General features: G+C 36.6%; 1 protein-coding gene across 1 annotated transcript in view; it reads left to right on the top strand.

The window, feature by feature from the left end:
• Positions 1-13,117, top strand: part of Hfm1 (helicase for meiosis 1) — an 87,204-nt gene extending 74,087 nt beyond the window's left edge. The window contains exons 33-39 of the mRNA XM_070007284.1: positions 1,601-1,680; positions 2,883-2,986; positions 8,643-8,888; positions 10,362-10,452; positions 11,802-11,913; positions 12,013-12,161; positions 12,918-13,117. Of these exons, the coding sequence (XP_069863385.1) occupies positions 1,601-1,680; positions 2,883-2,986; positions 8,643-8,888; positions 10,362-10,452; positions 11,802-11,913; positions 12,013-12,161; positions 12,918-12,987 (852 nt within the window). The 3' untranslated portion in view covers positions 12,988-13,117. The remainder of the gene's footprint in view (positions 1-1,600; positions 1,681-2,882; positions 2,987-8,642; positions 8,889-10,361; positions 10,453-11,801; positions 11,914-12,012; positions 12,162-12,917) is intronic.
• Positions 13,118-15,944: the final 2,827 nt, after the last annotated feature.

Raw genomic sequence — 15,944 nt, 5'->3', positions numbered from 1 at the left:
ATTCTGGGCTGGGAAAGTGGCTCAGTAGTAGAGTGCTTGCCTTGCATGCATGAGGCCCTGGGTTTGATTCCTCAGCACCACATAAGCAGGAAAGGCTGGAAGTGGCGCTGTGGCTCAAGTGGTAGAGCGCTAGACTTAAGCTGAAGAGCTGAAGGACAGTGCCCGGGCCCAGAGTTCAGGCCCCACGTCTGACTAAAAAAAAAAAAAGAAGAAAAAAGATTCTGTTAGATGGCTAAAATGGGGAATGTTGGGAAATGAGAAGGAACATGAGGTTTATAATGTTCACCACTGTGTGATCATGCTAATTTTTAATAGCATGTTTTCCTTCCTTCCTTCTTTCTTTTCTCCTTTTTTCATTCCATATTCATTGAGCATCAAGAATATTTCAGGTTAAGATATAATGATAAATAAGAATTCATAGTTGAATGAAGTACTTAGGTAATAAGCCTTATTTATACTTCTGTGACCGAAGTATAAGATACTTCAGTTAAATAAGATGTGTACTCCATACACATTTTATGGGCCAGGAAAAGATTCTTAATAGATGTGGTTGAGACCCAAAGGAGAAGTCAAGTACAGAGGGGTAGAGTACCAGAATAATGGTGAAAGTGATGTAATATTCCAGGCAAGATATGCAAATGTATGTATTAGGGGAGGAGGGAGAAAGAAAGGGAGAGAGAAAAAACGTGACACATAGGAACTGGATCATGAAGACCTTTTTGCTACTTTAGGAATATATAATTTTTCTTGAAGTATTGAGTGACATGATCAGAATTATATTTTATAAAGATCATTGGCAGCAAAATAGAGAAGGGGATAGAAGTTTAAAAATAGGAACATGAGGAATCATTAACTTGTTTTTATTTTTTTCAATAATTCATAGGTCTAGTCTAGAGCAATGGTAGTAGCAGTAGAGAAAAATGAGTATTTTAAGAGATTGTTCAGAGGTAATATGATCCAACTACTTTGTTATTTCATTATTATAGGGGGTGAGGTAGGAAGAACAGTCAAAAATACGATGCCCAGACTTCTGGCTTGAACAACAGGAAGGAAAGCTGAGCATTTCTCTGGCAAGAACACCAAAAGAAAACACATTTGGAGAAAGAGAGAAAAGATAGAGTCACTTTAGGAAATAATGGATTTAGGGCTGAGGATATAGCACAGTGGAAGAGCACTTGCCTCACATGCATAAGGACCCAAGTTCAATACACGACACTAAACCTGAGAGGACTTACAGGCCAAGATTTATATGTAAAACACAATCTTCAGGCAATTGGATATCAATATTTGAAAATCAAGAGAGAGGGCTGAGTTAGAAATACAAATTTCAAAGTCATATGTAGACAATCTTTGAAGCCATGGGACTAAATAGATCTTTCATTGAGAACATACAGAGTGAGAAAAGAAGACCTCATAAAGAACTATGAAGATTGCCAGTATGTGAGAAGAAAATTTGAGTTGGAATTAGCCTGGATTTCTCCTCACTTTATTGATTTCTGGACCTGTACCAGCAGGAATTTTGATGTTTGGCTGATGTGTTAAAGTTAATTTGAAATTATTAATTTGAAATAAAAATAAATGTAATTTTTTTCATTAATAGCTACAGATGAATAAATCTCAAAGTGTGGATCTCAAAGAGTTTGGTTTTACTCCAAAACCTTCTATATCCAATAGATCAAGGTACAAATATAATGTTAATATCTAAGTTAAAATATTCATTTTAAATTATTTGTTTCTCTAGCCACTTTTTCAGCAGAAGGTGGTCATTGGCTACTCACAGAAAATCATGCTAATCATTTAGTTCCATGGTGAAGCAACTATATTATTTATACACACGCATACACACACATTTTGTCATCTTTTGTTCCATACATTTGTTTAGAACTCTATAGTTATAGAATATTTGAACATTGATTGAACCATCTTTTCCCTAGGAAACTATTCTATGTGTCATCTTGTCAGATTTGTTGTCTTCTAATCTAGGTGGCAGGAATACATTGGGTTTTAGAAAGGGACACCATGTTAGTATACAAAGTCCAAACTTTCTGTTCGAGTATTCATTCCATATTGTTAATACCTTAGATTTATAAAATACTTTATAATTTGAAAGTCTTATTTTTTGTGCATTATTTCTTTTTTATCTTAACCACCTTGCTCACAAAGTATTTTCATCTCATTTTATTGATAAAAGACACGAACTTCATATTTCTAGTTAGTAAGCAGAAGGCCTTGATGCCAGTACTTTGTTCTTTTCTCATGTTATGATTTAGAATCATCCAGGTAAGAGTGTTCTATATCCAGGAAGGACAGTCAATTAATTTATTAACTAATACAGAACAAGAAATTTCTAAGCAACACTAGATCCTAACATTACTTCTAAAGATATAAGTTTTTATCTAACTTAAAACAGAAATATTCATACATTTTTAAGGACTATATGATGATAGCAAATATTCATTTGGGACATGTAAAGCTAAGTACTGGTCTCTTCCATTAAACAACATCTTTTACACTTTGCTGCCAAGGCAAGATACAGTTTATCACATGATGGGTACATAAACAGTTTTCTCATTTACGCAAATAAGTAGTTTTTAAAGCCAGATTCATTTTCATCCTTTAACTTTTGTACTTTTTGGGGGTTGGGGGTCGGTCATGGAGCTTGAACTCAGGACCTAGGCCTGCTGTCAAGGCTAGTGCTATACTTCAGCTCCACTTCCTGTTTTCTGGTGGTTAACTGGAGATGAGAATCTCACAGAATTCCCTGCTGGACTGGCTTTGAACAGTGATCCTCAGCTCTCAGCCTCTTGAGTAACTAGGATTACAGGTGTGAGCCATCAGTGCCTGGCTTTAACATTTTTATGGTTTTATTTCTCTTAATAAAGGTCTGAAAATTTAAGCTTACCTGAATGGCATGTAATTGAGCAGAAGGATCAGAATGAAATCTGTGGAAAAGTTCAACAGGGACCATTTGAATATCAGGGCAAAGGTAAATTGTCATTATATTGACTTAAGAATGAATGGATTTGGCACTACTTTGGATTGACAAGTAATGTTGTTTTAAAAATGTTCATAATTATTATGATGATTAACTTAGCAATTTTTCCCCTGGGTTAATGTGCTGCTTTCATGGTTTTGGCTTTGTTATTTCAGATGGTCTTACTCTATGTCAAAAAGGCAACTTCCCTACACAGTGTTGACTATTTTATTTAAAAATAATGTAAGGGGGGCTGGGAAGGTGGCTCAATGGTAAAGAGCTTGCCTTGCATGCCTGAGGCCCTAAGTTCAATTCCTCAGCACCACATAAGCAAAAAAAAGCCGGAAGTGGCGCTGTGGCTCAAGTGGTAGAGCGCTAGCCTTGAGCTGAAGAGCTGAGGGACAGTGCTCAGGCCCAGAGTTCAGGCCCCATGACCGGACCCAAAAAAAAAAAAAATAAGGAAGAGCTGAAAAAACATCTCTTTAGTTCTTAAACCTATGTTTCTTATCATTTCTTTAATACAATAGAAAGATAAAGTAGGTGAGGAGAACAGAAGACTTACAAGTTTTGCTTTTCACCTGTATCTCTAACTAGTGAGTTAAGCATGTTAACTCATCATCATTGCTAATGTTCATTATGACTCCTGATATTATTAGCATTATTTCCATAGATCATCCTATTAATCACTACTCTGTGAAAATGAATGAGAAATAATCACAATCAGTGAGTTGTTTGTTCATTGTAAGTATAAATAAAATGGTATGAAATAATAAGTTGGGGATTTTCTGAAAAAAAAATACTGTCTCTGTCATTGACTTTTGTTTCCATTCTTTGACACTGTCATTTTATGTTTCCTTCCGTTATAATTTAGGATCTTAGAGGGCTATGGATGCAGCTCAGTGATAGAGGGGCTTGTCTAGTATATGTGAAGCCTTAGATTCAACCCCTAGCACTAAAAAAAAATCAGTCACTAAAATCAGTCACTCAATAAATGTAGGGAGGCAAGAGGTGAAGTATCTGGCACTGTTTTTTGTTTTTTCTTTTTTGGGTAGTCTTGAGGCTTGAACTCAGGGCCTGAGCAATGTCCCTGAGCTTCTTTTTGCTCAAGGCTAGCACTCTACCAGTTGAGCCAAAGTGATACTTCCAGCTTTTTCTGAGTATATGGTACTGAATTGAACCTAGGTCTTCATGCGTGCTAGGCAAGCACTCTACCACTAAGGTACATTCCCAGTCCTATCTGCCACTTTTTAAAGTACCGTAACATCATTTTTTTAAATTCCCTATTCTGAGTTGAAGAGTGAAAGATTAAAGATTTCAAGGGCAGACAATAGAGTAGTATTTGACAGCATAGATTAATTTAAGTGAAAGCTAGGTTTTGTTAAAGCAGAAAACGGTCCTAGAGCGATTGTATACCTCTTAAGGGAAACTGAGGGCAGACAGCTGGGCCAAGCAGTCAAGTGTGTCTATCCCCGAGTCTTTGTCAGTTTTATGGAATAGGGCTTAATGGTTGCAGTAGTGATTGTGCTAATTGTGGAATTGTCCAAGAAATGAAAGTATATCTCCAAGAATGAGAATGGTTTACCTAATAAGATGCCCTTGAGCCAAGGACTTGAAAACACGATTGTAATGAGATGAAGATGAGGCCTCTGGCTCATCTCTAGTCTCCTTTGGGGTTGTCTTGGGGACTGTTGGCTTCTATATCAAGAAGTAATCTCTACCATAGAACTGGCTGACAAAATGTACCTAAGTATGGTACTGTAACTGTTCTCCTGGTTCCCTTGTGTTATTGTTATTTCCTTTTTACCTGCCTATCCTGAACAAGGAACATATGTCCTACTCGTTCAAAGCCTGGATATTATTACAAAATGGATAGGAGGTTTAAAATGTTCAACCCTCTTTTAGCCTTCTAATTTTTTTCTTATACTGCTACTCCGTTCCCTGCCCTTCTATATAGTTCATCCTTCACTCTGCTTACTTCTAGTTATATTTTCATGGTTTTCCTACTTTTGCTTCTTTTCCACCCACTAATCCCAACTCTAATCTATATTATGATACTAACTTATCATCTAGATTGGAACCCCCAGTAATAACTCTATTCCTGTTTTACCTTTATTCTTTTCCTTCTTTCATTCAGGAGAGCCTGTAGTGTGGTAGTTAGACACACAGGAACTGGAAATAATCTGCTAAGTCAGAGTTCTACTTATGCCATTGACTGTAGTGTCTCATAGTATACTTTACCCTTTATTTCAGTTCCCTCGTCTAATTTTATTCTAAAGATTTTAGAATTGAGACAGGTAGTTAAAGCTGTTAATCGGGTACTATAATTGTAACAATTAAGTAGGCTTATATTTTCAGACATTCTTTCTTGGCAAAACATATTAACTGTACTCAGATACTACTCTTAAGAATGTTTTAACAAAAACATGGCAATTCTTATCATATGTATTCCAATTTTCAAGAAGGGAAGAAAAAATTATGTTATATGAGAAAGCATGTTGAATCATAAAACTTAAATTGTAGAAGTGCTTTATGTAGTTTCTCATCTTACAATGAAAGAAACCAAGATTCTGATAGATTAAATGACTTGCCCAAAATCACATACCTAATTAATGCAGGGCCAGAAATAGATTCCATGTCTCTTGATACCCAGTCCAATGCCATTTCTACAAAATGAAATTGATTTTTGGTTATCAGTGGAAAACTGAGTGTTCATATTATAGTATATGAACTCTTCCAACTTTCCATTGTACCATCCCATCCTATTTCAACTATTTCTTTCTCTGTCTCTGGGAACATTTTTCTTCTATTCAAGCATTCTCTCTCTCTCTCTCTCTCTCTCTCTCTAACTTTCTCACTCTCTCTTTCTCCATATCATTTATTTATTTCTAGTACTAGGAATTGAACCCAGGGCCTCATGAATGCTAGGCACACAGTCATTTGAGCCACACACGCAGTCCTTCTGTTTTGTATTTTTTCTTTAATAATATATATTTTTTATTGTAAAGATACTGTACAAAGGGGTTACAGTTACATGAGTAAGGTAATGAGTACATTTCCTATTGAGCATTGTTACCCCCTCCTTTGTTTTTCCCCTACCATTCCTTCCTTCCCCACTGCCCCAACTCCTCCCTCCCCTCCCCAAAGTTGTAAAGTTCATTTTCAATTTAGTGTCTTGTATATTTCATTGTTACAATGGGTCAGCTGTATCATTCTTTCAGCATTTTGTTATTTCCCTTCCCCTCCTCAAATTAGAAAAATGTATATACAAAATGCAGGGCACTAGAATCAAATACAGTGGAAATAGGGGTTATACTATGGGGGAAGTACATACAAAAGAAACAAAAAAAAATCACATAGTTCATTAAAAACAGCAGCAACAAAGATGAAACCTCTTGTGTTCCTATCTTGGGGTTCATTTCGCTTAGCATCATCTTATATGGTTATATGTAAATAGCTTTTGATCTTTTCTGCTTGTCTGGTAAGATTATCCTAGATGTATACTAGTTATTGCAAATAAGGGAAACCATGAGACCTAAATTTTTGGGGGTCTTCACATAACAATTTTTTCTAAGTGTCTCAATTTGAAATGGTCTTGCTGGGCTGGGAAGGTGGCTCAGTGGTAGAGCGCTTGCCTTGCATGCCTGAGGCCCTGGGTTCGATTCCTTAGCACCACATAAGCAAAAAGAAAAAAGCCGGAAGTGGTGCTGTGGCTCAAGTGGTAGAGCGCTAGCCTTGAGCTGAAGAGCTGAGAGACAGCGCACAGGCCCAGAGTTCAGGCCCCACGACTGGACCCAAAAAAAAAAAAAAAAAAAAAAGAAATGGTCTTGCTAACTTTGCCTGGGCTGGTCTTTAACTTGTGATCTTCCTCCCTCCACCTCCCAAGTAGCTGAGACCCAACTATAATCTTAATGGCATCTAATCCTACCCTCACTGGGACATTTGAGAACCAGTGTTCCTCTCTTCTTTCCTCTGTCTTCATCCTTTTCTCTCTGCCTGTCTTTTCCTTCTTCAGCTACATATGTCAATCTAACTAGTCATGACCTTTTTTTTTTTACTGCAAGTGATAAAAATTCTACTTAAAGAGACATAATCACACAAAAGGATAACTGATTATCTCATGTAAACTGCCTTTAGCTTTGGCATTCAAATTATACACACCTCTCCCTTTCCCTCATGTTTTTAAACTATGCCTGTTGATGATTGGCTTGATTTGTTAAATAGACTTTCTTTCTTTTTTTGGGGGGGGGGGTGTCCGGTCGTGGGGCCTGAACACTGGGCCTGGGCGCTGTCCCTCAGCTCTTCAGCTCAAGGCTAGCGCTCTACCACTTGAGCCACAGCACCACTTCCGGCTTTTTTCTTTTTGCTTATGTGGTGCTGAGGAATCGAACCCAGGGCCTCAGGCATGCAAGGCAAGTGCTTTACTACTGAGCCACCTTCCCAGCCCCTGTTATAGACTCTCTATGTAGCAGATAATCCCTAAAGTTTGTCTTCCTATTTAACACCCTTAATAGAAAAATACAGTTTTCTTGTTGAGTTGCAGACCTGAATTCATTCTAACTGGCTTCATTTGAGTCATGTATTCATCCTTGATCAATCCCTATAGTCTTGGCATTGGGTCATTTTGTCCCCATGGCCTTAAAAAAGGCAGAGAACCATAAACAAGGCTCAACAAGATCATGTGGAATAGTGGAGGCATGCTACTTAAAAGGAAAAGGGAGGTGCTTCAACTGAAAGAGGGGAAAGCATGACAGATAGACCCAAACCAGGATTCCATGTCCTCTCTTTGCTGCTTTCTCATCAAAACTGAGAGTCCCAGATGAGCAATTTTACACTCACTATGCTCACTTTCTTACTACCTGGGCACTGTTGTTCATTCATCAATTGTGAGTTCCTTTCTGTAACTACTTTGAAACCACCATTTAATTACCTCCTGACTGATGAATTCATTTAATAATTTCCAAATTTCACTTTTTGACCTCTGTATTTGAGATTTGTTACTTTCTTTTGCTTTAATCATTCTCAGACTGTCTGAGCTTTTCCTGTTGATCTTACAAATGGATTATTTTCTTTTTGCTTCTTTATTCTTTTCACTTCAAACCAACTTCTCCTAGATAATTTCATGTAAGCCCAAGTCTTCAATTACTAACTATACTCTGAGGGTTTTTGAATCTATACTTCTAATTACAAATACATCTATATAAACACCTTCTGAGATATGTTTAGCAAAAGTTAACATATCAGCATCTAAACCCTATTTTCTTAATTCCTAGCTGTGCTCTCTCTCCTTTTTTTAATTACTTAGGATAAAGTAGGAACTTGTTACAAATTACTTTCTAATCTACTGCACTATTTTTACTATTCCTTATGGTCTTTATTTATCTGTAGGGTAGGAAAACTATATAATGAAATTTATAGAGTTATTTTCATGTAGAAATTAAGAGGAAAATTAGTTATCTTTAAAACTATTAAAAATTAGATTTAATACAACTCTTGAACAACAATGCTTGACACAGTGTTTTGAAACTACTGCTCAAGAGCTCTGCTTAGTGACTTGGCAGATAAGTTTTGTTTATGTGTGTGTGTATATATATATGTATGTGTGTATGTACACACAATGATATTTATGATTTTAAAAGAAATTTTAATCTTTTATATGGACACATAATAGAATTTTCTGGATGGAACTATTCTACAACTTTGAATGAGGAAGCCCCTCAGACAAAAGTATTCAAAAGAAATCTTAATATATCTGGAAATCAGAATTTGACAGATGAAGATACTAGCAAATCTCCATTTTCAGAAGTTTTGAATGTGAACTTTGAATTGGGAAGTGAAGTTTGGGAAGATTTTGATGATGAAAACTTAATTGAAGTTAGTAGTTTTTTAACTGATACTAAGAGGACAACAACACCAGGTAAATACATTGTCTTTTGTTTATTTTTCTAATTTGGTTCTTGGGACTAATTATCTTTGCCTTTTTATTTGTACTTACTTAGATTTGGCTTGTTAAGGTTGTAATTTCTAGCAAAACTGCAAAAGTGACCCATCATGACTTTTCCTCCTGTAGGTAGAAGTCAAGGTTATTTTATGGATATTGACATATCAATTGAGTTTTTTTTTAATTTGTTGCTCCTCTTATTAAAGACTCCATTCAAATTCAGACTGTTCATTAAATTTTCCCTCATGAAACAAACTCTTCTGCTCTCTAAGATCACACATGATCTCTAATATTTGTGAAGGGCAAAAATGTTTTTAAATGTATTCATCTACTTACAGAAAAAATAAAATAACTTCTAGTCAAAACATTGACTTTTCAGATATGAGCAAATAAGATCCATTTCTTTGGAATTGGAAGTTGTATTTAAATCAGATACAAATGAAAAAATCATGAGACTTAGTTCTTTGAGTTGCAGACAAATTGATTTCACTAAAACACAAAATTGAAAATCTTGCTAAATGCTTGACAGATAACAAGTGGAGATACTCTTCCCCTATAAATACTGACCGAAATCAGTCTTCAGCCTTCTCATGGAGACTCATATTCCCATCATTATGGTTTTGTTGCTTCTTAATGTATCCTACCTCAGGGAACCAGTTAGAAGTTTTAATACTGTTATCTTAGAGTATTAAGAATTACCTAAAATACGAATCATTTTCAAGAAAATTATTACACTGTTCACAAAATTGGTCTGGAAAATCTCTCTGACCTGTGTCAGTAGGCACAGTTTCCTGTATCACTGGACAATAACCCCTGCCTCCAGACTGAATGGCATTGTGAACTGAGAGCAGGCAGTGAATACTGGTCTTTAATTCAGTAGCCCTGTCACTGGACAGTCAATTTCAATGAACTGATTCACTTTAAATAATAACATGCAGACCCTTGAGAATGTTGAATGCATTTCAACTTGTTTGCCTGAATTAAAAAGTAAGTAAATAGTGATGATCTGAGAACCTTCAATCATAGTGACTCATAAGCTAACTTACATGTTTTATATTTATTTCTCTAGCTTTTGCCTTATTTTATACACAAATTAGAAGAGTCAATTCTTCTTTTAAAAACTGCATCATATCTACAGAAGAAATTTCTAGTGGAATTTATTTTTAAAAAGTTTTCCAGGTGGTGGTAGCTCACACCTGTAATCCTAGCTATTCAGGAGGCTGAGATCTGAGGGTTACAGTTCAAAGCCAGCCTGGGCAGGAAAGTCTGTAAGACTCTTATCTCCAATGAACCACCAGAAAACCAGAAGTGGTGCTGTGGGTCAAGTGGTAGAGTGCTCACTTTGAGCTGAAATGCTCAGGGACAGTGCCCAGGCCCAGAGTTCAAGTCCATGACTGGCAAAAAAAAAAAAAAAAAAAAGTTTAATTCAGCTGTTCCTTCGTATTTTAGGCTTTGGAGACACACCGAGTTCAAGTGCCAGGGGAAGTAAGCTACCCCTCCAAAAGTCAAAGAGAAAATTACAAAACACAGTGTCCAACAGGCAAGTTTTTAGAACTTTGGTTTGTAATCTTTTCAGCTTTGTATCCTCTTGAAAGACAATCAGAATATAAGACTGAATTATTAGGTGTCAGGGAATCCATAAGGTTCTAGACAACCCTTCTTAATCTTAGATGTATGTTAGATATGTTTCTGTTAAGCCACCTGCCTCAGAATCATCAGCAGATGCATATTAAAAATGTACATTTCTGGGCCCCTCCTACTAAATCATGGTCTTTTGGAACTCAGGAATTTATATATTTTTTTTATAATTTTTTATTTTATTTTATTTTATTTTTTGGTCAGTCATGGCGCTTGAACTCTGGGCCTGGGCACTGTCCCTCAGCTCTTCAGATCAAGGCCAGCTCTCTACCATTTGAGCCACAGTGCCACTTCTGGCTTTTTTGCTTATGTGGTACTGAGGAATTGAACCCAGGGCCTCATGCATGCAAGGCAAGCATCTACCACTGAGCCACCTTCCCAGCCCCAGAATTTTTATATTTTTTAAGAAAAGTAAAACAGGAGTGAACAGGGGTTCTATGTATTAAAAAACAGCTGTAAAGGAATAAGACTTTTGAGACATTTCATGCTCAAGGATCAGTGTTACCATAGGAATTACTATAGTATTAAAGATGAGATTGCCATAGTCTGATTGTGAAGGAACATTGAATGTCCTGATTAGATGAGTCTATAAGTCAAGGGTCACAAATTCAAGAGCTTCATAATTTGGTGGGTTAGGCTACCTGTAGTTAAGTAGTTAAGTATAAGACTCAATGTGTGTGTGTGTGTGTGTTTGTGTGTGTGTGTGTGTGTGTGTGTGAGAGAGAGAGAGAGAGAGAGAGAGAAGAGAGAGAGAGAGAGAGAGAGAGCTGTAGGGTTTGAAAACAGGGCCTGAGCTCTTTTGCTCAAGGCTAGCACTCTGCCACTTGAGCCTCAGCTCCATTTATGGTTTTCTGGTGATTAATTGGAGATAAGAATCTCACAGACTTTCCTGCCAAGGCTGACTTTGAACCACAATTCTCAGCTCTCAGCCTCCTGATTAGCTAGGATTATAGATATGAGCCATCACCACCCAGCAAGACTGAATTTTAAGAATTATTATTCTAGGATTATTTCTATACTCCCTTAAAAACTGGTACTCTTATGTAATTTGGAATATGTAAATTCGTCTTGAAAAGGAAATATACTAAGTTTTCCATGAGTATAAAATATAGATCAATTTTTAATAATAGGATAACATGGATCATCAATTTTTATAAGTATGATCAATTTTACATTCCTCAAATATATACTGTTAATGTAAATTAAAATGTTATTTACAATTTTTTACAAATAATTAATTTAAAATTTTAGTTTTGTTTCATCATATGAGAAGCCATATACTTATTTATCAAACCGTGCTGTGTCTGACTTGGGTCCATCCTCCATGATGCAATTGCCAGAACAGGCCGGAAATACAAATACTGTAAGCAGAAGAACCTCCCTGTTTCTTTTTTTTTTTTGGGGGGGGGGTTGTGTGAATACTTAAACTTTCAATGACCGTTATTTTTTACACCAAATACAGGTTTCCCCTCATGACAGAAAACAAGGCCTGTCACCGGTGTTCGAGAGGCTGTGCTTTACTCAGTCCAAAGAAATACCAAATTCTGCTAATGTTAAGAAAGTCGACTTCTTGATACAAAATAGTGAATCTAAAAAGGGAACAGATTTCAGGTTAGAACTCTTAAGTACATTTCAAGAGTATACCAATAAAAACCTTTTATGGGCAAATTCAGTATTTCTTCTTTGATTTGTTTTAAAAATCAGAGCCTTTTATTTATTAAGCCAAACTTTTTGTTTATTAAAAACATTGAAATTTTACAGTTTTAGAGCTTGAGGTTCTTGAGATACTTTACAGCTTCAAATATCTCAGTTTTTGAAAACCTGTATGTTTGATGCTATCAATTACAGAAGATATATATTGAGTTGATAAAGTAGTTTTTACTGATTCAGTGTAGTATATTGATCATTTAAGTGTAGAATCATTTGAGAAACACAAATGAAACAAGCTAATTTTTCAAAATTTAAAGTTGTATTTTAGCCATCTAATTATTTTACAACTCAACAGGGCCAGTGACAAAGTTAGGATAAATTTGATCAATTCCTCCACTACTGGCCATTTTTGGAAGGAGAACTGCAGCTTCTCTCATGGAAGAATCAAAGATTCAAGGCCTGTTCATCCTTTTATTAAGTAACATTATTTTGCAATATATTTAAATAAATAACTAGGAAATTTGGCTCTTCTACAGTTTCCAAAGTCCAATATTTTATTTACCCACAGACAGGTTATACAGGCTAAGGTTCATTTGTTATATAAACCTCAGAACAATCTTCAAGTTAATATGTTGTATTCATATTACACTGCATTCTGTATTCTAAAATAAATTGTTTTACAAAAGGTTAATTTTACACTTGATCTTTCCCCCTTAGTTATTATCATCCTGTCGAAGCAGCTGGAGAAATGAAGAGTTTTCTGGGAATATTTGATGGCATTTTGTAACAACAACAAAATCTTATTAAAAGAAAATATGGAGACCCCTAACCTCAAACTATGCTTTTTATTTTAAAAAATCATAATTGTTAACGCTTTATCTCTTGATCAGTTTTGTTGACTTTTTTTCAGCACAATTGAGGGGCTGATTGATTTTCTCATTCAATTGTAACTTTTTGAAAAGTACTTTTCTTTTTTCTCGAAATGTGGCTTTTTTCTAAAGCTTAAAATTGATTTACACTTAGAAATAATTGTTTCATTCTTTATTTGATTTTGACAGGACCTAATTTGAATTGTCATTTTTTTATGTTCTTAAAGTATTCTGTGAAAGCAAAATAATGCTGTTAGTAAATCTGTTATTTAGATTGTTTGTTACATGGTGTTCATGTATTTTGTTATTGACTGCTTTAGTTTTTAAGAATCTAGTCATTGTTCGAACCTTGTTATCTTGGTTTTGAGCAATAATAAACTATTAATATAGTTACTATCATTTAGCCTTTAATGGTATAAAATAAAAACCTTGTTATGCTGACTTTAACAGAAAGACATACTATTTTTCAATAAATTAAATCTCAAACTTATTGATAGGCATTCTAAGCAAAGCTTATTTCTAATTTATTTTCTGTGTATATACCATATGAAGTTGAAGCCCATCTAAGAAATTTTAGAATTTTTTAAGCATTAGCCTTAGAAGATAAGTAAAAAAGAAAAGAAACTTTCAGGTGAGATTTTGTATTGTTTCGGTTAGTAAATATTTATGAGCATATGTATTAATTTAGATCAAAATCATGGGGTTTGGTGGCTCACATCTAATATTACATACTCAAGATGCTGAGATTGAGAAGATCACAGTTTTATGCCAGCCAGACATTTTGTTCACAAGACCCCATATCAGTTAATACCTAGGTATGATGGTTCATGTATTCTCATCTGAATCATGGTAGCTTGTAGTGTAAATAGGAAGACTGCTGTCCAGACTCGCCCACGTGAAAAAATGAGACACTGTCTCAAATACAACAAGGTCAAAAAGGGGTGGAGGTATGGCTCAAGGAGTAAAAGTACCTACTTAGCAAACATAAAGTCCTGAGTTCAAACCCACTATCATGAAAACAGGATAAAACTTAAAATCAACTAAGAGGTTTTGTTGAAAAATAATGGCAACCAGTTATTTATTTGTTTTAGATCTCTTTAAAATTGGTATGTTTCAGATCTGAGTCAATCATCCTGAAGCCTTTATATGTTATTAAACCCCATTAAAATGAAAAATTGAAGCTGGGAGACAGTGGCCTGTGCCTAGCTACTCAGCAAGCTGAGATCTGAGGAACTCACATGGTAGAGCACCAACCTTGAGGGGAAAAAAAAGTTAAGAGCACCTGAGACCCGAGTTCAAACTCTGCAACCAACACAAAAATAAAATGAAAAATCAATGCAATTACAGTGTTTATTTTGTGTACATAGACTTTGAAACTAAAGAAATAGGAATTCAATTCAACTTGACTTACTGTGATCTCCTAAATGAAAAGTTCTGTACTCATTGCTGAGGAGAATGAGAAAAGTTTTTGTTTTGCGACATTTAATATTTTGGTAGAGTTAAGACATATACTAAGTACAGGCATATTTCAGAGACATTGTAGCTTCATTTATAGATCACTATACCTAAGTAAATATCTCAATAAAGCAAGTCATAGCTTCTCTGTTTCCTTATGAATATAAAAATTATATTCAGGGTTTGCTGCAGCCTGTCATTTATGCAATAACGTCACAAACAATGTAAATACTTAGAAAGACTTAAAAAGTGTGTGTGTGTGTGTGTGTGTGTGTGTGTGTGTGTGTGTGCTTGAACTCAGGGCTTAGGCAATGTCTGAGTTTTCTGCTCAAAGTTAGTGTTTACACCACTTGAGCCACAGCAACACTTCCAGCTTTTCTGGTGGTTAATTGGAGATAAAAGTCTCACGGGCCTTCCTGCCTGGGCTGACTCTGAATGTGATCCGCAGATCTCCGCCTCCTGAGTCGCTAGGGCTATAGCTGTGAGCCACTGCCGCCTGTCTTTCACTAAAATAGACTCTTTGGAAGGTTTCTCAGTTTATTCATGACAACCGTCAGGAGTTCTTTGAGACAGTGCCATGGCCCTTGGCCCATTGGAGAAGGGAGTCCCCTGACTCACCCCCCTGTGATGGCCCCACAGAGCGCCTAGGTCCAGAGCTGGCCTCAGCCCTGGTCCGCCTTGGCCTCCTTCGCCCGGATGGACGCATGCTCCTTCTCACGGACGGGGAGGGGGGGGGGGTGGCGGAGCGTTTCCACAGCACGTCCCAGAGTTCCCGGAACTCACTGAAATACTGAACAATTCTGAACTGTCAGACAACCCCTGGGTGTGCTCCTTGTAGGGTTGAACCTTCATATACATCACGTGGGCACAGGATGGTGGAGCGTGATCAAACAAGCCAGCCCGTAATCATAAAATGCCGTCGTCCCCAACGCTCGTGGCGTCACCGCATCGCGGGGTTTTAAAAATACGTATCCAATTCCGCATCACAGAGTTTCTGCTATATTGCAGGAGTTTGCGGTAAGTATATATTTATGATTTTAATTATTTTCGCCTAAAAATTTACAACTACAAAAATGCTAGCTCCAACATGTTAAGAGAATATTAAATCGAAATAAAATACAGCATGTGTCTCCTCAGCGATTGACTACCGTACTGTACACAGTGGACATGCAGTCTGCCACTACCGCTTGCGCAAGTTTGCCAACGTGAGATTGCTCACGGCACACGATTGGCTGATGGAATGGAAGGCAACCAACCACAGCTCAGTGTTCTGTATTCTGGGCGCTGATTGGCTCAGTGACCCTAGCATTGGTCCGTTTGCTCTCCCAGGCTCTGCCCCTAGGTTCAGGCCTCTCCTTGTCCGCTGCACGCCCGCTGCACGCCCGCTGCACGTACTGCACGCCTGCGTGTCATGGCTGTG

This window comes from Dipodomys merriami, unplaced genomic scaffold (assembly GCF_024711535.1).
Source record: "Dipodomys merriami isolate MVZ:Mamm:240054 unplaced genomic scaffold, mDipMer1.0.p SCAF_7, whole genome shotgun sequence".
In the NCBI taxonomy this organism is placed as follows: domain Eukaryota; kingdom Metazoa; phylum Chordata; class Mammalia; order Rodentia; family Heteromyidae; genus Dipodomys; species Dipodomys merriami.
The sequence above is the reverse complement of the archived record's forward strand: the minus strand, read 5'-3'. Positions and strand labels throughout refer to the sequence as shown.